Source organism: Hippocampus bargibanti, linkage group LG04, assembly GCF_051943395.1.
Source record: "Hippocampus bargibanti isolate YZ-2025 linkage group LG04, ASM5194339v1, whole genome shotgun sequence".
Taxonomy (NCBI): Eukaryota; Metazoa; Chordata; class Actinopteri; order Syngnathiformes; family Syngnathidae; genus Hippocampus; species Hippocampus bargibanti.
In genome coordinates this window covers 23,660,275-23,686,638 of record NC_142737.1, presented here as the reverse complement: position 1 = coordinate 23,686,638, position 26,364 = coordinate 23,660,275, and the positions used below count along the sequence as shown (strand labels likewise).

General features: G+C 40.4%; 1 protein-coding gene and 1 long non-coding RNA gene across 14 annotated transcripts in view; one reads left to right on the top strand and one right to left on the bottom strand.

Moving 5' to 3' along the window:
• Positions 1-26,364, bottom strand: part of fbrsl1 (fibrosin like 1) — a 476,317-nt gene that overhangs the window by 35,472 nt on the left and 414,481 nt on the right. For all 13 annotated transcript variants that reach the window (XM_088994765.1, XM_088994768.1, XM_088994778.1 and 10 more), the window contains one exon: positions 13,835-13,883. In XM_088994765.1, coding sequence (XP_088850891.1) covers positions 13,835-13,883 — 49 coding nt within the window. The remainder of the gene's footprint in view (positions 1-13,834; positions 13,884-26,364) is intronic.
• Positions 8,994-9,986, top strand: LOC148899498 (uncharacterized). Its single transcript, XR_016114736.1, has 3 exons — positions 8,994-9,409; positions 9,710-9,818; positions 9,898-9,986. It is a non-coding gene; the product is annotated as an uncharacterized LOC148899498 (long non-coding RNA).

Here is a 26,364-nt window from a genome sequence, read left to right as displayed (position 1 = left end):
ATTTGGAGATGGTTCACCAAATAGTTCCATACAAGGGTAATTCTTACTCTATCACATATTTTCATGAAAAACCGACGCAACCACACATAAAAGGTAGTAAGCAAGCGAGGAAGAGAGAGACCCATTCAGCATATAAGGCCCTGCTTCTGACTTCCATGATTCCTCTTTGCTTCCCAAAGCAAACAGCCTTATAATCACACTGTTGCAACACAAATCCAACACCCATGGAGGTTTGACCCAAAGTTCTGTTGAATGGGGCATTACAGTTAGTCAGAAGCCATAAGGGGCCCCTCTTCCAAGGCCCAGAGCAGGGAATTTAACGGTAGCCAAAAACAACAGTCAAACACATGACTGTTTGATTATTGTAGGAGACCACATGGTACATTTTTTTAAACCCGTCCCTGAAATCGTCAAAATGCAGGTCCCTGTGTCTGAGCGAATTACCACCTAACATACTTAACAAACACAGAGATGATGAATTATGCATTTGCCAAGTGAAATCCTGGACCAAATATAAGCTCTTTCTCGAAAAGAGCATGTGGTCTGACAACTCTCTCCGTCAGTTGACTTCTGGCTTTTAGTAGGCGAGCTGAAAGTAAACCTTCCCTGAGGACCCCACCCCCTCCTCCACCCGAAACCCCCAAGCAGAAAGTTGTAATACAAGCCTGCAGTATTGCTTCCTGCTTCCAGACTGAGTGGCTCTGATAAGCCACTGACAGAAACATGAATGTTAATATGTTACAACTGGTAAGGTATGCAGCTAGGAAATACTAAACAAACAGTTGACAACAACCACCCATCTGGAGAGACTTGGAAACCATGTTCTGGACAGGCTGGTGGTACGTCTGTTTGATTTTGGATGTGATAACACTCCTTTCCTCTCACCCATATCCACTCTGCCAATTGCTTCGAATGCATGGGTGTATCATAAAATCTCAAGAAATGTATACTCTCTTGGTTCAAGTCAACGCTTTTCTCACCTTGAACTTTGGAAATAGCCTTCCAATATGTTGATATCATCTTAAGAATGTCTTGGCCCTGGTCCCTTGCCAACGATTGAACGTTATCCAAGTGCTGCATTTGGCAACATTCGCCTACCATCTGTCTATATGAATAGGTGTTATAGCTTCATCTCAAAACAACATTGGCTGTGTACCTCGTAACACACATGATCCTAAAGTGTGCACACAACACAGGACAACAATGTGTGGAATAAGAAAAAAAAACAACAGCCTTGAAACAATAGAGTTGAATAAGCACGAAAAACACAAAGTGATCACACTCAGCACTTTACATTTCAAGCACGACAGCAGTGATAAGACACTGGGCATGTATTCTGTCAAGTAAACAATGAAAACGCTTTCCTCGCTGCAGTTGGCTGAGCCACAACTGAAGGAGGATTAAGACTAGACAGGTGATGCACAGAGAGATATCCTTTCTCAATTCTCTGATTTATGTTTGGATACAATCCAGCAAAACAAGCAGTGCTCATTTGAGCAGACGGCACTTCCCTCTTTGCAGGAAGTCCTTTTTTCCTCAGTCACAATAGTGTAGCACTCCTACATATTTAACGGATTTAAGCAGCACTTACAGGTTACTGCAAATACAAAGATAGGCATGATGTAATAAAAATGCCCACTATTGCCTTCAATAAATACAGTAAAGTCTCGTTATATCGATATTCTCGGGAGTCCGAAAAAATATCGATGTAACCGGGACTATCGATATATCCGACCCTGCGCGCATGTAATTTTCTTCTTGCGTTCATAGAAATAGTATCGTAATAAGCGGTACTATCGATATAACCGATATCGATATAACGAAACTTTACTGTATTTAATTTGAAATTGAAATGGATTGGATTGGATTTACCTTTATTAGTCTCGCAGTGGAGAAATTTACATTTCACGATGATTGGCACATTTAGAGTTCCGAGCTTCATAGTGTGGTGCTTAATAATTAACGGTTTAGCATGCATTATTTATTTAACCAGGCCAAAACATCCCACACATCAAAGTCAAAGTCAGCTTTATTGTCAAATATGCATGACATACAGCACAGATGAAATTACTGACCTCTCGGACCCAGTCACTTCAATGACTTAACAAACATAATAAACATGAAAACGCCAATTTGCCAGGAGAGAAGGGAGCCGCTGCGTGTTCACGCGCCACCATCTTGTTATTATTGTTGTTAAATATTGTGCATATTTGCTTGTTTATGATGATGGATCATGAATTGAAAGTAAGCTATTTAGTTTGGTTTTAAATTGTATGTAGAACACACAATGAATTTTGCTCCAGTAGTACACGCTGCACTAGTATCATCATAAAAAAGACATACCATAGGTAGGGCAGTGCCAATGATTTTGTCCACCATCCTAACTGTCCATTGAAGTCGGATTCATGCCGTTCATCAGAAAGATGATTTTTCAGATTTTTTTTTAATTTATCTGCTATTGGTTTGATAGATATTTTTATGAATCAAAAGTATGAGTGGTATTGGTCTGAAAAAGAAGTGGTTTCTCTATTTCTCCAACAAATATCTTAGTTTTAGTGACGTGCGGTGAGCTTCGTGGCTGGTGAGGCACTGACGTCATCACAGTCAGATGAACTCTACAGAGTAGCTTATTCGCCATTTGATTGGCAACAGTTAACATGTTTTGTTTAAAATGTCATGTCAGCATTCTTTATATAAACTGTAACATAGGGAAAAAAAAGAATAAAAAAAAAAACGCGACTTTCGTGTTACCTTTACTTACAAATGAAGTCCATGTGCTGCTCCTTCTGAAGAAAGGCATCGATAACTTCTTTGGAGAAGCCTTTCCTTATCTTCGTAATATGTAATCCTCCATTCTGAAAATAAGGCCAAGAAACACAAAAAAATAACTGGATGGTTGCACTTGCTAACTGTTTACTGTAGCTTGCTCTCACTAATTGTCTTATTCTGCAGCCGTGGTGGCGCAAGAAGAATCTGTAATCACCAGCGCCCCCTGTCATGAGGCAGGAGAACTGTGTGCCTCAACTATGCGCACAGTTTTGATAAAAATAAAATAAACACTGTAGTTCAGTGTTTATAATGTACAGTAACTGTACATTATATACACCAGCTAAACTGGAGAAATTTAGTTCATATACTTAAAGCTTTTGAACACTTTAATAGCGATATGCAGAGGGACGGCAATACGGTGTCACTGCAGAGAAAGCCAGCACAGTTAGCATAGGCATTGCGCAATCCATGGTGAGGCTCAGCGAGCTGCTGCCTCACCGCTCGTCTCTACTTATTATTTGAACGGTAAATGTGAAAATTCAGCGATTTTGAAAAAAAATCCAAAAATGATGAAGTTAAATGGAAAAGAACTTTAAAGTACAAATCACTAAATAAATATAACTGGGGAATTTATTTTTTGTCATTTGATATTTATATGATGACAGGTGAGGCACAGCTTCGCCTGCCTCCCCTAACTGCACGTCACTGCTTATTTTGATGAAACACAAAGATATTTCTTTCAATTTTATGAGGACCAGAGAAAACAGAAAATATTTGTTGTTGAGAAGCTGAAATTTGAAACGATTTTGTCTATTTTAAGTGATTTCTGCAAAAGATTCCACAATTTTAAAACTCATACTGATTAATTTGATTTGTAGCAATACAGCTAGATGACTCCCTTCACCAGTGACGTGCAGTCAGGGGAGGCAGGTGAGGCCGCGCCTCACCTGTCATCATGGAAATATCAAATGAAAAAATAAACAGTTGTATTTATTTAGTGATTTGTACTTTAAAGTTCTTTTCCATTGAGCTTCACCATTTTTGGATTTTATTTTCAAAATTGCTGAATTTTCACATTTACCGTTCAAATACTAAGTAGAGACGAGCGGTGAGGCAGCAGTCGGCTGAGTTTCACCATGAATTGCGCAATGACAATGCTAACTGTGCTGGCTTGCTCTGCAGTGAGACTGCATTGCTGTCCCTCTGCATATCGCTATTAAAGTGTTCAAACACTTAGTATATGAACTAAATTTCGACAGTTTAGCCGGTGTATATAATGTCAGGTCACTGTAAATCATAAACACTTTACTTCAGTGTTTATGTTATTTTATTTTTATCAAAACTGCGTGCATAGGTGAGGCACACAGTTCTCCTGCCTCATGACAGGGGGCGCTGGTGATTTGAAGAGATTCTTCTTGCGACTCATCGGCTGCAGAATAATAGAATTAGTGACAGCAAGCTACAGTAAACAGCAAGTTAAGTGCAACCATCCCGTCATTTTTGTCGTGTTGCTTGGCCTTATTTTCAGAATGGAGGATTAATTATCTAAATTGAAAGAATTTTCTAAACTGGACTTTCAATCGAAGCAGGAGATAATAATTAAATGAAGGCCTACACCAAACTGTATAGATCACAAACGGTGAGGGATTGATGGAAATCTCCTGGACAGCTTCTCAGCTTTTTGGCCCAGAAGGATCTCATTGAAACTGTTCCTGATGCGACAAAGTTGCTCCAGCTCTAGCTGCCAGTGATCTCCACAGAGACAGAGCGACTTTTAAAACTGAAGAAAGGTAAGGAAAGCTTCTACAAAGAAGTTATCGATGGCTTTCTTCAGAAGGAGCGGCGCATGGACTTCATTTAGTACAGGTAACACGATAATAACATTTTTTATTTTATTTTTCTATGCTACTGTAACTGAAGCTGATGCATTTGTTTATGACTGCTGTCCCGTAGTTGACCAGCAGATGGCTGTGCTTTATTTTCTTAACATTGCGTTCATATGTTTGTAAATCTGACTGTGATGACGTCAGTTCCTCACTAGCCATGAACCTCACCACATGTCACTGCCCTTCACACAGCTCACAAGCACTACAAGTTAACATAAAATAATGTTTGTGGTTTAATTGTGATTGCGTAAATGCACCTTTCACACAGCTAAATGTGGATCCATTTTCAATCGATAAACACAGCCAGCCAACAAAGAAGCCAAATCGTTTCCTGTTTTGTCACCCTCTCTCTTAGTCACAATGGCTGATCGCAATGGCTTTGATGGATGACGTGGAGTGAAAGGAGTAAGTGACAGGTGTCAAGTGTCCCGACACGTAATACCGAGCATACACTGAAATAGACTGACCTGACTGAAGTCATGGCTCAATCCATTATTAGAACACTGAGTGGGGTTAAATTATTAATTCATGTGCATTAGCGTCTGTGCACAAGGCAGACCCTTGAGAATGGCAAACAGGGAAAATTTGAACAACTCGAACTTCCGAAACCAATATGAGTGTTGTGTTTGGGAAAAAAATATGGTTTGTCTGTGAAAAGAGCATCCTCTTAGGTGGATCATTGATAGAGATCATTGGTCCTTTCACCTTCTGCCACTCAGGTTATCCCAATTGAGACACATACATATGATCTTGCTTTAAATAAGCATCCTTTTTTGGTCATTAGCAATTGAATTAAAACATTTTTTAATGTTTGATCTGTGCATTTTATTCATGATTCATGTGGATTTTCTCAACAAAGATGGGGGCACAATGTGCATAACTCTATCAATAAGGCCATCATTAATATCAGTTCCATATTAGTTTGCCGATATTATGTTTTAGAACAACACTTAATGCAGCATAATGTGTTATTGTTCATTATGTAATTTTCAAGTAATTATTATTATTATTATTATTATATTTTCGGTGCAGTGAAGAGAGTTAGCCTTGCTGCCTTTTCAGGGAAACAGGATTTCAAAGTAAACACAAGTTAGTGCATCACTTCTGGGAAGACTGTTGCGCAAGTGTGCATGCCCTCTTGTAACCAGGGATGTGGTTGTATTGAGGATTGTTCTTTTGGAAATGAGCAGTGTTGTGTTTGTGCCACACAACTTAACTTAACTTTGCTGCTGTGAAATGTAAATTTCCACTGCGAGACTAATAAAGGCAAATCCAATCCAATCCAATCCAAAGTAAATACTATTATGTATTATGATCAACATTTTCAACCTTGGTTTAATCAGACCATGCCACATTTTCCCAAATGCAATTGGGTTGTTTTAGAGTGTTTTTTTTTTTTGCAAAATGCAGTCAGGTTTAATTGTGTATCTTTTTTTAGCATAACATCCTTGTTGCCACACTATCTAATAACCCAGATATTGCTTGGTCACTCATTCTCGCTGCTCAGTACTCAGTTGTGCCAATCCCAACCCTGATTTAATAATCCAATCACATTGAGTCGCTCATTCAATTACCAGTGTTTGAAACAACGTCTGCCCGGAGGCCCGGGGCGTACAACTTTTACGTCGGTCGTACAACTTTCAAGGCGTCTCGGTGGCCGACAAATTCCTCAAGAAAAAAAATAACGATTATTTTCAAATCAAACGTTAATTTTATTCAATAACGCAAAAGCTACAATCAAATTGCTACATGCCATGTGGACTCTTTCTAAGCGGCTTTCAAAACTCTCAAGTACACTTTACATTCACGCTATAGTCCGAAGCACGAAACAGGCCTCTGGTTGGCTTCCGTGCTGTGCCGAATATGCAAATTGCCAAATGAACATTCGTTTGGCAAATTGCCAAACGAATGCCACACTGGAGAAATCCCAATTCTTGTTACGGTTTGTAAGGTGGTGATGGCGGTTGTGGATCCCAAAATAAGCAGGCAGGAAGGTGCAGCAGGTTGAATTTGAGAAATTGTATTAAAATAAAGTCAGCAGGTACAAAATATAAAACATCAAAATCATCTGAAGAGAAAAATACAAAGTATCAAAGAAAAACCAAGAGTAAAAGTCTGCCAAGATGAAACAAACCTGACAGCATACACATGCACAGCATGCAATGCATACAATGCACTGCATAATGCATTGACCCGACACCGAATGGTCTTGCCGGGAGTCCTTTTGACTGCCACTGATTGGAACGACTAACACCTGCGCAGCTGCAGGCAGGGCCAACAGTGCTATCCATTGGTCGCCAATCAGAACGTGGCAGTCTGCCGCTGATCGGGACGACCAGCACCTGTGCAGGTGCAGGCGGGGCCGAGAGCGCCACCCGTTGGTCACCAACCAGATCATGACAATTCTAGACCGTTAAGCTATTGTGACTTTCCAAAGCCAATATGGTATGTGGTGCTCTTCTTTGTTTTGTAACCACGTGTTGTTTTGATTAGTATAAGATAAGATAAGAAACTCTTTTTGTCTCACATTGGAGAAATCCCAATGCAATTCAATACTCTTTCTGGCATAGTACTTTCACAACAAACCTTCAAAGGGTAAGAACTTGCTGAAGATAGCGTGAGGCAATAAAAAATGTATTGAATGAAACTTTTAACAATTTGACATCCCCCTGAATGATTTTGGACAGATAAAGTTTTCCATATTTGTGGTGTCACGGCAAGACGTCTTGCCTTGCTCGAGAATCACAACAATGGCTTCAGATTCGGAGAATATGCTTTCTTGTTAGTCATCCAGTTATGAATATGATTCAAATAGTTATGAAGAAGAAAGCATACATGTTTGCAATCGATTAAAGAATTTATTCCGTGTCATTTTGAGGCATCAGGGGTGGGAAATGTCTCACCCAAAAAAGGCAGAAAATGGCGACAAAGCCGTGTAAGGAATTAATTGGATTGGATTGGATATGCCTTTATTAGTCTCACAGTGGAGTGGATTTCACAGCAGCAAAGTGATGAAAGGAATGACAGTAGAAAAACAAAATACATGAGCTGCTGGAAAGGCAGCCACTCTCGCGGCGCCGTCTTGAAGTCAAAATAACCACAAAAAAAACTAAATAACAAATAATATGACAGCATAGAGACAATATGACAAAACAAAGACACAGAGAGACATTCATTCTTCAGGACTTGCTGTACCCTCTTTGTGATGACATGAAGCAGTTCTAGATGAAAGAGGAGAGGATCAAAGCGTCTTTCCACCAGTGGATCAGGGACATCATGGTGGAATGTGCACGTCGACTACAAGCTAAATGTTGAAAGCAAACACGCAGCTGTAGCATCCATTGACGAAAAGAGATTGTCTCACATCTCCTGTTCCACATAAATCTGCTTCAATTCCAAGCCGCAACAGTTCCACATACGCATCGGCGCTCTGCGCTGACGCTCCTTTCTTCTTATCGCGGGTTCCTCAAGCCATGCATCCATCCAGCCGCAGACTGTCCAACAGCACTGACCTTCCACTGGACAAAGCAGGGCTGTGAAGATGCTGCCCATTACAGGCGCAAAAAAAGCACAATGGCCCCTTTGGCGTCCAGCGATGGCAGTCGAATGGCTCCGACATTCCTCCCATTCAAAAACAGTACTGGCATATTCATGCTGCCGAAAAGGCGCAACCGCTCAGCACAATCTCCTCCTTGATGAATGTCGTGGTCAAAAATGCTGAAAAACAATATGTATCCGTTCCACACGATGCACAACAACACAAAGTGACAAAAGAAAACACAAAACAAGACAAAAACAACCAAAAAAAGCTCATGAGAGCACTTGCTGAGGCTGCCTACTCGGGCGCCATCTTGGACTTCTATCAGCCCGTTTCCAGCAGGCTGATTAATTCCTTGCATGGAGCTTTGTCGCCATCTTCTGCCTCTTTTTGGTCCTACATGATGTTTTCAGACCAAAGTACAGCAAAATGCATTGACGTGAAGGACTGCTACAATGTGTCCTTTTTTTCGGTCAGGGGTGTTCCTTCAGTGACGTAGGGTGAGGACTCGTCACCAACTCAAAAACAAGACTTCCGGAATATTCAGCACGAGTCTTAAAACGTAAAATATAGCTATATGCGGTGGAATCTTTGTAAAATACGCTCAGTAGAAGTCATTTGAAGCCATTTTACAAATTATGGACACAACTTGTCCGGAGACGTCGGTTGTCCTTTAATTCAATTGAAAATATTACCTTTATTTATGATCTCAGAATTAATTAAATTCATAACTACAGGTTCCACTGAATAGAGCAAGTGTGTCAAACTTCTGGGGTCGCTTTCCTGTCAGCAGCAGACTGTCTGTTTTAAACCACTTTGTTGGTTTAGCTTTTTTCCCAACATATTTGCCCTTAAGTAATCTTGCCCATCATTTACTTTCCATGTACCTCTACTCTATTTTAAATGGATGCTAGCAAAATAAAAACTGATCAATTGGTCAAAAGGTCAGCCTCCATTCAGTCTTTAATAGATGAAAGGCTGCAAAAGGTGAACTATAACCACCGAGGTTAGTGACACATGACACGGGGAGAGCTGCCACACCGAATACAAACCTGCTCTCTCATCTACTTCAATATGCTTGAGTTGCCTTCAATCCCTCTTCACCTGACCTTGCTGCTCCCTTTCGACTATGCAACCCCCTTTCTCTGGTATTAACAATCTAGACAGTGAAAATGGCTTTTTATTTTCCCAACAGCTTGAGCTGCATGGAAATGAGGTAAGGGACGTGGCGCGGGGAGACCAGAACATTTTTATTCACATACAACAAACAGCAATGTCCAAACAAAGGCCATACAACTACCTGCAGACAGGGTAGTTGATTAGCGATTAGACACTCGGAACATAGAAAGGATTTCACGGCACATAATCACAACCATGTAAATATGTAAATACAGTGAGACATCAACTTACAAACACCTTATCTTACAAACTTTTCGTCTTACAAACGTCAAATTTATGAAAATTAAACCTTATAATAAGCACTATTTTCTTAATACACACCCACCACGGCTGGCAGAGTGATCTTCGGCGGAAGCACACGACCAAACAGCACCAGATGTTAAGTTACCAACAGTCCTTATGGAAGGTGACTCTCCTTCCATAAGCAATCAACGACCATCAAAAAGGTAAATAAAACTTTATTTTACAGCACAGTTTATTTCTTTAATTAGAGTCCTCATGTAACGCGCCTCTCTTTCCAAACAGCAATTCCCTTTGACCTTCGACCTCCAACTCCATTCCATCAAGCCATAAATGACCATCACAAATGTAAATAAAGTGACTTTATGATACAATGCAGTGTATTTATTTCATTACAATACAATAGCACATTTAATATACATAGAATAAGGTATGTTGTGTGTAGTTTTAAGGCTTATTTAGTTGAAAAGTATATTTTATGGAAACCCGGGAACAGATGATTCCCATTTTAATGGTTTCCTATGGGAATTTTTTTCAGATACACACTTTTCGCCTTACACACTCTGTCTGGGAACCAATTAAGTTCGTAAGTTGAGGTCTCACTGTACACGCACTCACTCACTCACTCACTCACTCACTCACTCACTCACTCACTCACTCACTCACTCACTCACTCACTCACTCACTCACTCACTCACTCACTCACTCACAGCCATGTTAGAAGATAGCTGAATGGTTTTGGATTGCTTGGTCAGTTTCGCAAATGGGCATCTGTCATCACTGACAAGAATGAGATCAAAAACGAGTCCTTGTACACAGCAGTTACCCAACTGTCACGTGGCCTGTGGAAGATTTCAAGAGAGAGTCACATTTTGCATGATGGCATTTGTGTGCATCTCCCTTGCCTCGCTCGCCTTTGTTCCATTCTTCTAATCCAGTATGTGTGGGCCGATAAATTTAATGGAAACAATTTATTAAGTCCAGCTTAAAATGCCATCTGCAGTTAAGCCTCCCAAAGCCGCTAAGCTCCTGGTTTCACTCCGGAGCTTGCTGTGTTCACGCTTACTGTAATGCTCTGTTTAAAATGAGCACAACGGGTCAAAATTAATCAGGATTACAAGGGCACAAATCCACTTCAGAGATAAGTTTTGTACCAATCTTTCTTCCTCGCTATCCCAAGATGCCCTAGCTTTTACTGTTGTTTTTACATGTGGTACAACCTACTATGTGTACCATGTATAATAACAGTTAAGTCCTCGCAACAACATTAATGCTGATGCTATTCATGTAAATCAGTTATTTTGCTCAAGAATTAATGATTTAACTTAAAAAACAACAACAAAACCCTGTGCTCCACTTTTAATTTCAAGCATCAAAGCACAAATTCAACACAGTCAAAACAATCAAACAAACAAAAAAAACCCAGTTCTTTTACAGTTTGCCAATTTTAAGCTTCTTGGTGATAACTTCAAATCAGTTCCAGGGTGAAATATTTGGCATTAAATTGAAGTGCATATGTGTCTGCTGCACGGGAGCCCTCAACTTGCTCTCAAGCACATTTCGCTTCTCATTCACATAGAAGCTGTTGAAAACAGTCAACTCTGACAGAGGATGAAATGGATAACAAATCCACCAACATACCAGAAATGACAGAGTTAATACTGTTGGTCAGATAGAAGGCAAAAACAGGATCTGTGAACGTTAATAAAATGTTTTACAGCTACTGAATACAATGTTGATATTGCGCTCTTCTATTCAACTTGAACTGTCATTACCCAAGCAGTTGTTTGCCTGTGAACATTTCGTGCTTGCACGTACTGCTGGGAATCCAAATAAACTTCACCAAAGTGTACAACTGTGAGATGCAAGCAAAGCAGGGTAAATCATTACCTTAGAAACTGCAATATACATATCATCTCATTAAAAATGCACGTTCTGTATGCATACGCCGTGTTTGTGTGCATCTGCCCGAGTGTCTACCAAGCAGAAGAAAACATGGATTTCAATCGACCCACAGGACTTTGTTTAAAACCGGCAAGGGGACACATACACAACATTCTGAACTAGAGGGAAACAACATACGGCGTGCTCTGCATAATATGCACATCAAAACCGTTCTACGTTCAAAACAAATATGATCAGTTACAGCTAGAATCGATGACATGCGAAGCAGATATAGATAGGCGATGAAAATGTGTTCCTCGTTCTCATCAAATGTACTCATTCAACAGTCAGTTCACTTCCAATATCCTTTAGGACCACTGTTTCTAATCATTTACTCCACATCTATCTTCTTCTTCTTTTCCTTTCGGCTTTTCCCCTCAGGGGTCGCAACAGCGAATCAATGTCCTCCATCTATCCCGGTTTACTCCACATCTATATGAGCCCAAAATGTTGACGTGTAGGGCAATAGCGAGCCACTGATTCGATTGTAAAGACGTAATGTCAGTGTCCTCATCCTTGCAATTGTGCACATTAATGAGAACCCATGATTTATTTGCTCTCAGGCCGACAATGTAGTATTAGCAAAAGACAATGGTTTTGTGTTTGTATGTGCATGAGCAATCAATTCTCAGCACAAATATATACTCAAGTGTAGGGGTGCTCATTACGTCGATCGCGATTTACTGGTCGATCGCGGAGGTAGTACTGGTCGATCGCAGCGTGACAGTAAAAAAAAACATTTGTCAGCCTATCAAACGTCCCGTCACTTGATTGACATACAGGGCAACCATTCAGATAACAACTGAATTTTTACCTTTAGGTCGCCGTGCATGCGTAAACAACGGCGCTAAACGCAGCAAAATTTACAAGCTAGTCAGCGAATTACCTCAGATTTTAAGCCCTTGCTAAAACATATGGTGATCAAAATGAGTGAGAAAGCGGGACCAAGTAAGGGGGCAAAACATATTACTTTCATACGGAATGGGAAAATGTGGAGCGCAATTTTCGGACTGTTCATGGAAAATACGACATTGACTTCAGGCCGAAAAGCCAGCTGAGAAAGAGAACGGTGGACGAACTAAAATCCCAATTGTCCGGACAGCAGTCATTTTTCACTCAACATACTTCAAAAGCGAAAGTCGCCACCGAAGCATCTTTCCGGGTGAGTCACGCCATCGTTAAAAACAATAAGTCCTTCCAAGACAGAGAGATGGTAAAAGAAGCATTAGTTGAAGCAGCTGACACCTTGTTCGGAGACTTGGACAGTTCTGTAACTTACTCACACAGGAAAAGTACCCCAACTTGAGGAAATGTGCTACCTCCTTGACTGCATTATTCGGCTCCACTTATTTATGTCAGTCAGCCTTTTCCTACATGAAGATCATTAAGTCCAAATACCGTTCCACCATGAATGATGAACATTTGGAAATGTGCTTGAGGCTGGCTGTCAGCAGCTACTGTCCGGACTATGCATCCCTGGCTGATTCAATTCAGTGCAAGTCATGAAAGTAAACTCAGGTCATTACAAAAAAATGTTAATAGTTATTTATTATGTTATGTATATGTAGTTATTATGTGTGTTGTGCAATATTGGCTTATTCAGTTATGCAAGGTACATCAACATACATTGTACATACAAAGAATCCTTTAAATATTTGAAAATAATTATGTTTTGCATTTTTGTCGTGGGTAGATCATTTTGACTTGGTAGTTTTTGTAAGTAGCTCGTATGCTGAAAAAGTGTGAGCACCCCTGCTCAAGTGCAACCATGTTACATGTGGCCATGCGGCAGAAGTCTGATCACATCTCTCCTTATTTGACATCCCCTCATCTCCAATTTGACAATTGAACAACCCTTTATTCAAACTTAATGCGAATGCATGATTGTTGTATGTCTCACACAGCCACAGCAGAGCACATTGGCAAATCCACCCCGACCAAGCGTCTGACAAAGCGCTCTCTCTTTTCCTTTGGCATCCATTATGGCTCAGGCCTGCTGTCGGAGAGCTTGTATTGCCTGAGGGGAAGCTCCCATTTGAGGGAGCATGTGGCATAGAGTCTCTAAATCCCCTCTAATGAACCAATATGTAAGAGGGCTAAGCCTCTGGCAGTGTCAGCAAGGAAACACCACTTCTCACCCTGGCAAAAGACGCACACATTTGCATGTGCTCAGCTCTGTTTATGTCTGTTCGTATCTGAATGTTAGGGAGGAGGATTTACATGATTTCGAAAGTGACGTCAACCCTGAGGGAGAACAGACAAAGAGGTGGCCTCTTACCTTTGGGTGTGGTGGGAGAAAAGAGCTTCTCTGATCCTACGTCAGACACCTGCAAGACAAAGAAGCAGTGCTTTAGCGGATTAATTCATTCCGCTGAATCAGTGGCAAACTTGAGTCGACCATCTCTTAGATAATTGGGTTATTCATCAAAACCCGAATCTTGAGGCATATTCAGTCACAAATATGGTTGAAATGCTCTGAATTTCCCAAAAGCACGCTGTCTACCTGGCGGTCCCTGACTTGCTTTTAGTGAAGTAACATTAGGTGGCACTGTTGAGCCACCAGAAAATGAAGTAACATCATTGTCATATAAGTGGCTCTGCTGCATCATCTGCATTCTTTCTTTCCGCAAACGAGCTAGTTGTCTATCCAAGACCACGTCAATCAATTAGATGCAAAGGAGCATTCAATCAAATATCAAATGCAACATCTCAGACTATATAACAGACTATATAATTATATAGAAGACTGATAAGGCAATCTGTTAACTTTACAATCAGTGAAATTCATATGGTGTCAAAAATACTGAACGCATCTGACTACGACTTAATTGTGAAAGCTAAATTTTGCTTCAATGATGACAATGCACTGCAACACTTCCCCTGCATCAAAAGCCAATCCACCGTGCCATTTCAACCAATAGCAGTCCAAAAATGTATTTGAGTAGTGTTCAGCATACTTATTGGCTTTGTTTTAAATCCAGGTTTCCACACTTTAACTCCTCTCATGAGGGCCGCAGAGATGTAAAAGGCTGCACATGTAAAAGGGAGCATATGGTCCACTCGTCGGTTGCAAGTGTCCTCAACTGCTGCGCTTGAATTTTGCATTGTACAAAGGGAACATATGTAACAAATGAACAGTGCATCAGAGTACTAGAGGGACAGACACAGAGAGGTGAAGCAAATCATTTTGTAAACACAGATGGCTGTCTTTGGCATCCCTGTTAGCTTTTCAAAAGTGTTTTGAGGGCGTCCTCAAAACACATTCTATATACATTCTATGTATAATAAATGTGCTATTTTATTGTAATGAAAGAAATACACTGCACTGAATAATAAAGTCACTTTGTTTGGTCGTTGATGGCTCTTAATTGACACCTGTTGCAGTCTGACTTGTAAGGTCTTACGAAACTGAGGCATCACATTATCATTCACCATGTTGATGATTCTCATAGCCACAGTCTTTTCTGGCTTGAACTGTTCAATAAAAGCTGGCACATCATTCCACTCAGCAAATCAAATCCTGTGTGTTGAGGACCTCATTATGGTCAGCAACAAGCTCCTCGATGTCATCTGCATCCACTTCGCATCCCATGTTCTGTCCAATGGAAACAATGTCGTCCAAAACAACAGAGTCATGAGGATCAAATCCTTCAACGTCCCTCTCAAGGATGCATGTGGGCCACAAATTCTTCCATGCTGCTTTCAAGGATCGAAGGGTAACATCATGCCAAGCCTTTTCTATCAGCTGAACACAATGATACACATTGAAATGGACTTAGCATATCCGCTAAGCGGCTAAATCAGACAAACTCACACCTCGTTTGTGTTTCTCAATGATCTCCTTCTCCTCGACTGTAATTTTCTTTTGTGCCTTCTTAGGCTGAACACAAGCCTGAGGTGTCCTTTTCGGTCCCAAAAAAGCAAAAGTACCTGTAAAAAAAACTCCTTGGAGGCAATCGACATGTCTCTCTCTCTCTCTTTCTCTCTCTCTCTCTCTCTCTCTCGCTCTGGATCGACATGTGCACTCAGAGAAAGGGGGTGTGGAAACGTAGGCCGGCTGGGGAGCTTTTCGCTCATGTTCTTTGGTGTTCTTCCACGGAAGATTATTCCGCCAGCCGTCGTGGGGGGTGTGTATCGCGAAAAGTAGTGTGTAACCCATGGTTTAATTTTCATAAAATTTCATAAATTTCAAAAACGTTCGTAAACCGAAAAGTTCGTAAGGCAAGGCGTTCATAAACCGAGGCCCCACTGTACAATGTTACGCATTGTCCACATTCATTCTTCCACAACCAGGGTGCCAGGTCACAACATAAGCTCTTTGTTAGCTTTGGACGACATTAAACACTCCAGCGCTAAGCATCAGCACTCAAGTGGCACCATTTCAGCCCCAAATCATAGCCCCAGAGGGCCCTGGCAGGGAATATATGGGCTCTGATCGGAATGAAGCTTGTCAAACAAATAAGTTGGCTAAGATACAGGGTAAGCGTGGCGTGTGGTTGGGGAAAAAAATACAGGGAAGGCAATGCCGGAATTGAGAAGAGCAGTTGAAACAAGTGTTTTGACTACAGCGGCTATCTTGAGAGCACAGCAGACATGACAAATAACTGTGAGAAGTTAACCTTGCTGTGCATTGAACTTGCAATTCCTTGTTTTGAATTCAGAATTGATTCTAAACATCATCATCAACCACCACTTTAGCTTCACAAGGTCAGCTCTTTAAGTGTTTTAATAAGGCATGTCAAAACACACTCTTCAGTTGGCCCACTGCTGTTTTTGGAAAACGTTCTTGTATGTGTGTCAAGTTGACTTTTTCAACTAACCGATAATTGGAGCGGCTTGCGGTTATGGTGAACATGGTTAATGTATAACAAATTCTTCTCACTGTCTTTGTTTCCATGAAAAACAATGGGGGTTGGTGAAAATGGAAGATTGAAATACTGTATCGAAAAAACAAAAACAAAAAAGAAAAGAAAAAGGGAGACAAACATAGCACACTTTTTTCTGAGGGAAATTAGTAATTTAACCATTTCAAAACACTAAGCGAGACTGTTTAAACCACATTGCCTGGAAGCCAAAAGTCTTTGGAGTTGGCTGCGGGAAGCCTGACCTTTTTGTGGGCCGTCTGCTATTTAAGCCTGGGGCTTGAGGGGTCCGGCCTCCTCTCGAGAGGGCCGTCAGCAGGCTTCAGCTTTCCTTGCCCATTCTATTCATTAGCCGTGCTTTATGATTCAGCTTCCTCTGAGCCACACAAGAGCTCCCTGAGGAAAGAGACTGCTGGAGAGGGGGAAAGGGATGAAGCCCAGGGAGGGGAGCAAAAAAGCAAGAAGGAGGTCATAGGGCCCAGACGGGGCCCAGCTCTCAGCAGCTGTGCTGTTTCCTCAGCAGGCGAGAAAAGAAAAAGTGGGAGGTTGGTGAGGGGGAGCAGCAAAGGAACTGGGCCAGAAAACCCACCATCAGAGTGCTCACACGTCAAAGGGCCACATGTTTAACTACAATTTCAAGATTTAGGGATTGCCAAATTAGACTTCTGCTTGTTTCTAAAAATCCCATAACTTCCCAGAGTACACCTGACTTAGTGATGCCAATAATTTCTGGATAACAGTAGTGATCTTCTTCTTCTTTTCCTTTCGGCTTTTCCCTTATATAGATTACATTTTATGAGCTGTGAGCGTATCCGCTGACAAGAAGCAAGTGAGGAAAAAAGGACTGAACAACTTGGACTGCAATCAATTTTGACAATACGACACATGCCTAATTGCTTTCGGAAGTATAAACCCGTTTCTATACAGAATTATTGCACAGAGAACCGAGTGAGCGAGAGCAGCATAACCACTTAAATGACCTTCAAGAAATGAATTTATGAAAAGCATCGATCAGTTAAGCCTGTGATTTCTGCAAGACATAAAGGTCATCAATTACCCAGATTCAATTAACCTTATTTCCTTTAAGACTGTTTTTTCTCTCCACCCACCAGCCCTTTATATGCTTTATATTGGATGATTGTGCGAATTTCCATCGAACTTGCATGCATTGCATTTATCAGACCTGAGAAAGTCAAACCCCCCAAAAATCCTGCAGCCAGAGGTTCAGTAAAGGAGGACTAAATAAAACGATACTTTTTTTGCCCTCCCTCTTGTCAAGATATCATTTTAACAAACAGGCTGGTGGAGTTAAAGCCACAGCTGGCAGGCAGAAAAACGAAGAAACGCGTTTGAAAGTTTAGCAAGTTTTTAAAGTCGTTTGTTAATGACAACAACAAAAGTCTCTACATCTGGTCTTTGGAGCCCCTATCCAGTTTTTTTAGATTTCCCTGCTCCATCATATATGATTGAGGGGATTGGATCTTGTTTTGGATTGGATTGGATTGGATATGCCTTTATTAGTCTCACAGTGGAGAAATTCCCCACCCCATCCCCTTTCAAATTGCTGATGTGGACTGCAAATTTTCCCATTGTGGGACGATTAAATGTTTTCTGATTCCGATTCTGAATTATATGTATTGGAGCGAGGTGAAACATCCAGTCCGAGGACTGGACTTAGAGACTCTAAGACTAAAGTGACCATACAGTATTTACATTTAATAATTTGACAGATGTTTTATGTAATTGATGCCTCGTAGGGAGGCAAGTGGCTATTTTAACACAAATCAAATAAAGTAAGTCCACTGATTAAGCACACACTATAAAAACAACAACAACAAAACGTTGTTGACTGGAAGCCTAAAACTTGAATGTCACCAATGTGCTTTGATTCATCAGTGACATAAAACTTTATTAACTGCAGAGACATTTCAAAACTGTTAACTGTAATACAACTGTAAAAATAGGCGAACGACTGTTAACATTGATGTGTAAAGCAGGAGTGTCCACCCAGTTGATAGCAGTCAAACAGTAGTCCACGGACTGGTTCACAGACTGGGTGTAGGGACAAATAGGAAGGGGAAAAGAGGTGTGTGTCGGTATACGTGTTGTTAATATGCAATATATATATCTTTTTGTTAGTGTGCATTGCAATCCAGGCATCATGTCAGTATCACTTGCAAAATTGTAAATTAAAAATAAAAACAAGCCATCTTTAAGTTAGAGTCAGCAGTCAGTCTGCAATTATAGCTGGCGATTAGAACAATTGCGATAGATTTTGTTTTCTATCTTTTGGTACATCTTGGTACGTCAAATTTCTAATGATCACAGGGCTGTTCAACTTTAAACCTTTCACTGAATTTCGAGGAAAACACAGGGTAATCAACCATAACGCACTCATGCACTTGAAAAGACACACGCACGCACACACACACGCGTGCACGCACGCGCACGCGCACGCGCACACACACACACACACACACACACACACACACACACACACACACACACACACACACACACACACACACACACACACACACACACACACACACAGATAAAATCTTACAACCCAATCAATCCCGTGATTTCAAAACAGGATTTTCTACAAAACACCATACAGGGCTAAGTATGAGAATCAGTAGCTTGTTTTTGAGACCCACTTCCAAATAATTGAATTCTTGGTAAATGGTTGTTTGCTTGCTCAAAATCTGCTGATTAAGTCTTCCTTCCGTCACAAGTCAGTAATCAGTAATGACGTCTGTTTGACACAACAACATACTGTATATTACAATTCCTGGACTCACAGCACAAGGAGATCGTTGTTAAATGCACCCTGGAAGGTCAGAGCCAGAATTAAATCATATACGTTTGCTCTGTGAAGCAGATATGCTAACATGTCAACCAAATGTTTCATTTATTTCAAGGTGTTCGATGTGTGTTTTTTGAGACCAAAAATCACCATTTGCTTCAAATATAATTTAGGGTTCTATCATGTTATCAGGTAAAATGATACCATTAAATCACGGTTCCTTATGTGCCAGCATGTCTGTTCAAATATTCAACAAGAAGAGTAAAAGAGACAAGAAATCTCGAACACAACTTTCAACCAAGACTTACTTGGCTCAAGTAACATCATTATATGACTACGAATTCCAAAGTGATCATGGACAATAGCAGTGTCTGCAACTCATGACAAAAAGCTAGTGGATGAACCATTTTCAAACATTTTTATTTATCGAATTGTCGGCAAACAGACTCCCACTGTTCTGTAGAGTGAACATGATCATGTTAATACAAGCAGAGCCAAAACAGCTACAAAAGTGATGTCATTTAGTGACCAAATGCAATAAAGCATAGACCAAATTGTGGCCCCAAAAAAGGTGACAGACAAATCATCTTCACGCAGTGGTGTCAAACTCATGCAGGTCCTGGAGGACCGCCGTCCTGCATGTTTTCCAAATCCCCTTTTGTAACACACCTGATTCAAATGATCAAATCAACAGTCAGCTCTGCGGAAGCCTAACATTAAAGTAGTTCATTTGAATCAGGTGTTTTGCAACAGGGAGGCTTGGAGAACATGCAGGACAGCGTCCTTCCGGGACGTCAGTTTGACACCTGTGATTTAAAGCAATTAATCCAACACCAGATCTAATGCAGCAGGTTCAAAATTGGTTACATTTATATTCAAAGGCAGACGATTAATATTCTGACAATAACTGTAGATCTGTCTGAAAAAACATACCCGTCCATTTTTCTTCACTTGTATTTATTTGTTTTTTAGATTTATGGTGAGGATATTTGCAAATGAAGGTCTTAAATAATCTCAGTTCGACATGTGGACACAGGCTTCTGAGCGTAAAAGCCAAAAAGTGAAGGCAAAGTCATTTCCGTAAGAGAAAAAATTGACATTACCTCAACTAAAGGACACCGCACCTTACATACAGTAAAGTCTCGTTATATCGATATTCAAGGGAGTCCGAAAAAATATCGATATAACCGGGACTATCGATATATCCGACCCTGTTTGCATGTAATTTTCTCTGTGCGTGCATAGAAATAGTATCGATATAACCGGGACTATCGATATATCCGATATCGATATAACGAGACTTTACTGTATTTTGATAGGGCTTGCTCAGCATACCAAAGTTTGCTATGGAATATGCTTGCCTTTCCTTGTTAAAATCACATGTGATGATAACCACAATTAATAACTTAGTGAAAATAAAAAGAAGCTTCATATGATTGTATGATTCTAATAAAAAATAAATAAATAAATAAATAAATAAATAAATGTGAAAGCTAGCAAGTCCAGCTTCACAGCAGCTGAGATAGCCTTACTGTCTGGTAAACAACAACATGACCAAAACATTGGCGCTTGGATTGCACATTATGTGGGTGACAGACATGATACAAAACTTGTTGGATGGTTATTGTCTGAAAGCAGGAGAATACGTAAGACGGGACAAATTATTTCAAAACAGTCTTTTTTTTTATTTGTTTTTTTTCCCCAATGGAGCAGAGCTGTTGCTCCGGAGGATTGTAGAGGAGAAATGTTTCGAGTTGGAGCCATAACCACAGGAGAGCTGCATTTTAAGACTGAGATACATATCATACTGATTCGCGCACTGTTATATAATCACCTTGCGGAGAGCTTCAGGCAAGCTTGGTAGGCAAGCTACCTCTCCTTCCCGTTTGTTCAGAGAAAGGTGTCTTAAGCAGTTCACAAAATAACTCTTTTTCGCCCATTCCATGTTTCCAGGTGATTCAGAGACCACCTTGGGCGATGTAAGTTACGTTTTGCTTTTCCTCCACTATTTTTTTAGATCAGTGCACTTTTTACGTGGATGAGTTTGCCATGAGGGCAAAGAGAACAAACTGAGCTGGATGTTAAATAATGTAGAGATAAAAATGTGGCGACCCATTCCATTACCTCAATCCCCACATGGCCAAATTGCTTAATGTACAAGACTATAGAAAAACAAATGCCAAAACTATATATAGTAAAGTCTCGTTATATCGATATCGGTTATATCGATAGTACTGCTTATTAAGATACTATTTCTATGAACGCAAGGAGAAAATTTACATGCCGCAGGATCGGATATATCGATCGTCCGGTTATATCGATATTTTTTCCGACTCCCGAGAATATCGATATAACAAGACTTTACTGTGTGTATATATATATATCTCATCTCATCTCATTTTCTGTACCGCTTATTCCTCATTAGGGTCGCGGGGGTTACTGGAGCCTATCTCAGCTGTCTTCGGGCACGAGGCGGGGGACATATATATATATATATATATATATATATATATATATATATATATATATATATATATATATTCCTTTCGGCTTATCCCTTCAGGGGTCGCCACAGCGAATCAATGTCCTCCATCTATCCCGGTTTTGTGCATCCTCTTCTCTTACACCAGCTACCTTCATGTCCTCTTTGACCACATCCATAAACCTTCTCTTCGGTCTTCCTCTCAGTCTCCTGCCTGGCAGTTCAAGGCTCAGCATCCTTCTCCCGATATAGTCACTCTCTCTCCTCTGGACATGTCCAAACCATCTCAGTTTGGCCTCTCTGACTTTCTCTCCAAAGCCTCTAATATGAGTTGTCCCTCTAATGTACTCATTCCTGATTCTACCCAACCTGGTCACGCCCAAAGAAAACCTCAACATCTTCAGTGTATATATATACAGTAAAGTCTCGTTATATCGATATCGGATATATGGATAGTCCCGGTTATATCGATACTATTTCTCTGCACGGACGGAGAAAATTACATGCAAACAGGGTCGGATATATCGATAGTCCCGGTTCTATCGATATTTTTTCGGACTCCCTTGAATATCGATATAACGAGACTTTACTGTATATATATATATATATATATATATATATATATATATATATATATATATATATATATATATATATATATATACATCATGAGAGGCTAGCTCTCAGCGGGACAGGACAAGAAGTGCAATGGACGACAGGTTTGGATACAAACAAAAGGTTTTAATCAGGGTTCCAGGGGGAATTCACAAGCAACAAAGGTTTGAATAGTGTCTCTTCCAATACTTCAAAATAAAGTCTCTTCTGATACTTAAATCCAAATAAAGTCTCTTCTGATACTTCAATCCAAATAAAGTGTCTTCTGAGGTAAAACTGAAGACGGAGTTCTTTTACAAGAGTCTCGAGGCCTCACCCCTCTTGACGTCCTCCTCATGTCGTCTAGCCACCTTAGCTAGGTTCAAATCCAGTGTCCAGTCATGTGGTCCCAACTGGCAATGAGTTCTACGCAGCAATCAACTTCTTCACAGAGCACAGCAATCGAGCTTGTCTTTCCCCAAGCTCCACACTCAGAGGCTCTCTGCCTTAAGAGCCCTGCTTTCCAATCAAGCCCTCATCAGCTGCAGGTGTGTGGGTTTAATTGCTGCCTTCCACCAGGTGGGGCCAAGACTCTCTCTGGGTGGAGCCATCTGAGGGGGATGTATTTGCCCTCCAGGACACAGCCTCTCGTGACATCACAATATATATATATATATATATATATATATATATATATATATATATATATATATATATATATATATATATATAAAAAGCACGACATTGATCAAATGTCCTAGATACTCCTTATCCACATGCCCACACATTTGATCTTTCAACTTGGCTCACAATCGAGGTTACAGTTTACCAGTGCAGTGTGAATCTCTTGATGCTTGTTTGGAGCCATCATGTTTAACCACAAGAGCAGCTGGAATAAATCTACAGGGATTCGGGATTTCTCCTGCTCATATGTCAGTTGCAAGCATGAACGTTCGCCAAGCAGGAGGATCAATACAGCCACTTGTCCTGTGGAGGAATGAAGGGAGGGGAGGGAGTGCAAGCGGGGGAGTGGAAAACTGGAAATGGGGCAGGATAAGACTGGCATCCACAGCCAAATGTCCTCTGCATTTAACACTGCTCACCCCCAAAGGCGCATGATGCACCTGGCTAGCACAAATAAACTAACTATGTACTATATAAAGGAGTCTCAGAGCTCCAAAGCCTCAGGTCATGTTTGAAAGGGATGTGGCACGTTAAGTGGAATTTACTTTTGATGCAGACATCAGGCCTCCGGTTTCTGGTGATTGTAACCCAAGCTGCTCCCTATGGGTTTGAACAAGACTTCCATTGCGGACCCAATCACCCCTACAAATACCATCAGTGGTCATTTGCCCTTCGAATGTTTTCTTTTCAGTTTTAGTGCCACCCTTACATTGAATGAAATTCCATAACATTTAGAAACCCAGGTAGATATTGGCAGAACATTGTCAACGTTTTGCTTCTAGGATTTTATTTACATCAAGGTGCACCCAAAAGGTCCAACAGATTCACAAAGCAAAACGTCTGTTATTTTTTCTACAATACAGTCACTTTGCCCAACCCTTAGGTTGAAACACTTCAGTTTTTATTGAGTCGCCAACAATCATGTACACAATGTGTCAATAATGACATGACAATTCAGCTGTGTAAAACATTTTAACTCGTTCGATACAGCCGTCCGTGTGTGTGTGTGTGTGTGTGTGTGTGTGTGTGTGTGTGTGTGTGTGTGTGTGTGTGTGTGTGTGTGTGTGTGTGTGCGTGCATGTGTGTGTGTGTCTGTGCGTGTGTGTGCGTATGTGAGCATCTTGTTCGGTATTCTGTCAAGAGCTTTGGTCCAGCTGAAGGTGTTGTAAAACCGCTACATAAATAAAGTCATGTATTGTATTTCATGTTCATGAAGGATGGCAAACATACAATGTTTTCTTGATTTGAAAAAGCTGTGTTTTTGAGTTAGCTGTAGTATTAAAGGACAACCGACGTCAAGTTGTGTCCATAATTTGTAAAATGGCTTCAAATGACTTCTACTGAGCATATTTTACAAAGATTCCACCGCACATAGCTATATTTTACGTTTTAAGACTCGTGCTGAATATTCCGGAAGTCTTGTTTTTGAGTTGGTGACGAGTCCGTACGTGACGTCACTGAAGGAACGCCCCTGACCGAAAAAAGGTCACATTGTAGTATTCCTTCCATCATGTCAATTCTTGTTTGGTCTGAAAACCTCGTGTTGCACCAGAAAGAGCCAAAAGAGGGCGTCCAAGCTCCATTTAAGGAATTTATCAGCCTGTGGAAACGGGCTGATTCATTCGTCACAGGAGCACGGTGGCCATTTTCTGCCTCTTTTTGGGTGAGACATTTCCCCCCAATGTTGCCTCAAAATAGCACGGAATAAATTATTTAATCGATTGCAAACATGTATGCTTTCCTCTTCAGAACTATTTGAATCATATTCATAACTGCATGTGTAACAAGAAAGCATATTCTCCGAATCTGAAGCCATTGTTTTGATTCTCCAGCAATGCAAGACGTCCTGGCGTGACATCATGAACCGGGGGCGGGACTTTCTGAAAATACCCAATTCGCAGCTCAATTTTTTTTTGCAGATTTTGGACACTTTAAGTCATTTTTATTGGTGTTTTGCATTTGAATAAAAATATCATACTGCGTGTTTTGGGTATTTTAGATGCTATAAAACGTTTTTCTGATGTCAGTTAGGAAACAAAAAAGTGACGTCGGTTGTCCTTTAAGCTATGTTCTCAACACCACACTGCTTGCGCACGTTACCTTGCGGATTGCTGCATGATCCCGATGAAAGCCACTTTTGTCATCTGGTGGTGATTTTACATAGTGGCCTCATACCAACATACAACATACTACCAACATACAATGGGGTAATTTCAGTGCTAATATCAGCTTAGTATTAATAAGTAATAATAATAATAATAATAATAATAATAATACATTTTATTTTTAAGCGCCTTGCGAGTGATGCAATTAATTTGAAGCAGGATTGCATTCTGCGTGAAAACTCTTTTCAACTACACATTTTCCTAACTCCATTCACAAACATTGACAGCATGTGTACATCAGTAAAATGTTGATTTGTAAGTCAATTGTTTTTCAGGGATAACTTCCTTTAGGTGAACTCAGCAAAAGCTTGCTTACCCTCATACCCAACATTGTTGGTCCCAACAACCTTGGTGACCTTGTGAGAGAGCTTTGTAATTCCTGCTGAAAAGCACGTGGACAACAGCAATATCTTTAATGGTTGTAAATTATAGTCATTATTACTGTATTTACATTATATGAACTCTGTAGCACTCTGGTAGTGACATGAAGAGAAAATTAAACTTGTGGAAAATATTTTTTTGTGAAATTGTATGTAACATAATATAGTAATATGCTGTAACTTTATTGTATCAAAACTTGTATCAAAAATGCAAACCTAGCAGTCATGTCGTTACATTTGGTCAATACCTGGACAGAAATTTGCAAACACTTGCGAGAAAAGGGCCCGGGTAAGGACACATTTGCAGATTTGGAAGCATTCATGGCAGAGGCAACAAAGAAATACTGGCTGTGCCAAAAGTAGTGCATACTTTTGCATCAAGCATCAATTGCTTATTATATTTACATTAAAATATAATGAAGCAAGTGAATGCAACTTTGTCTTACATACAACTCATTAAATAATGCAAGTGCAAAGAAAAAAAACACACCAGGCAAAGAATGCTCCCTGGAGCAATAATACCCTTTTCCTGAGCTTGTTCACGTTGGTAAGAATGAATATCTTAGCACTTGTTAAAAACTTCATTATTCTTTGGAGTATCTGCATAGGAGCAGACTCAATGACCAAAAAGGATGTCAAGCTACATAAAGTACAGACATTCATTTCCTTTTCTGGTTTGTGAGTTTGAGTGAAGTTACTGGGGTGTGTATGCATAATGCATTGCAATGGCGTTTAATAGAACGGGTGAAAAGCACAGTTGAACTTGTAATTGCCACCATTGACCTTAACAAATCAGTCAGTGTTTGCATCGTTTCATTTGCTCTAGAAGTGG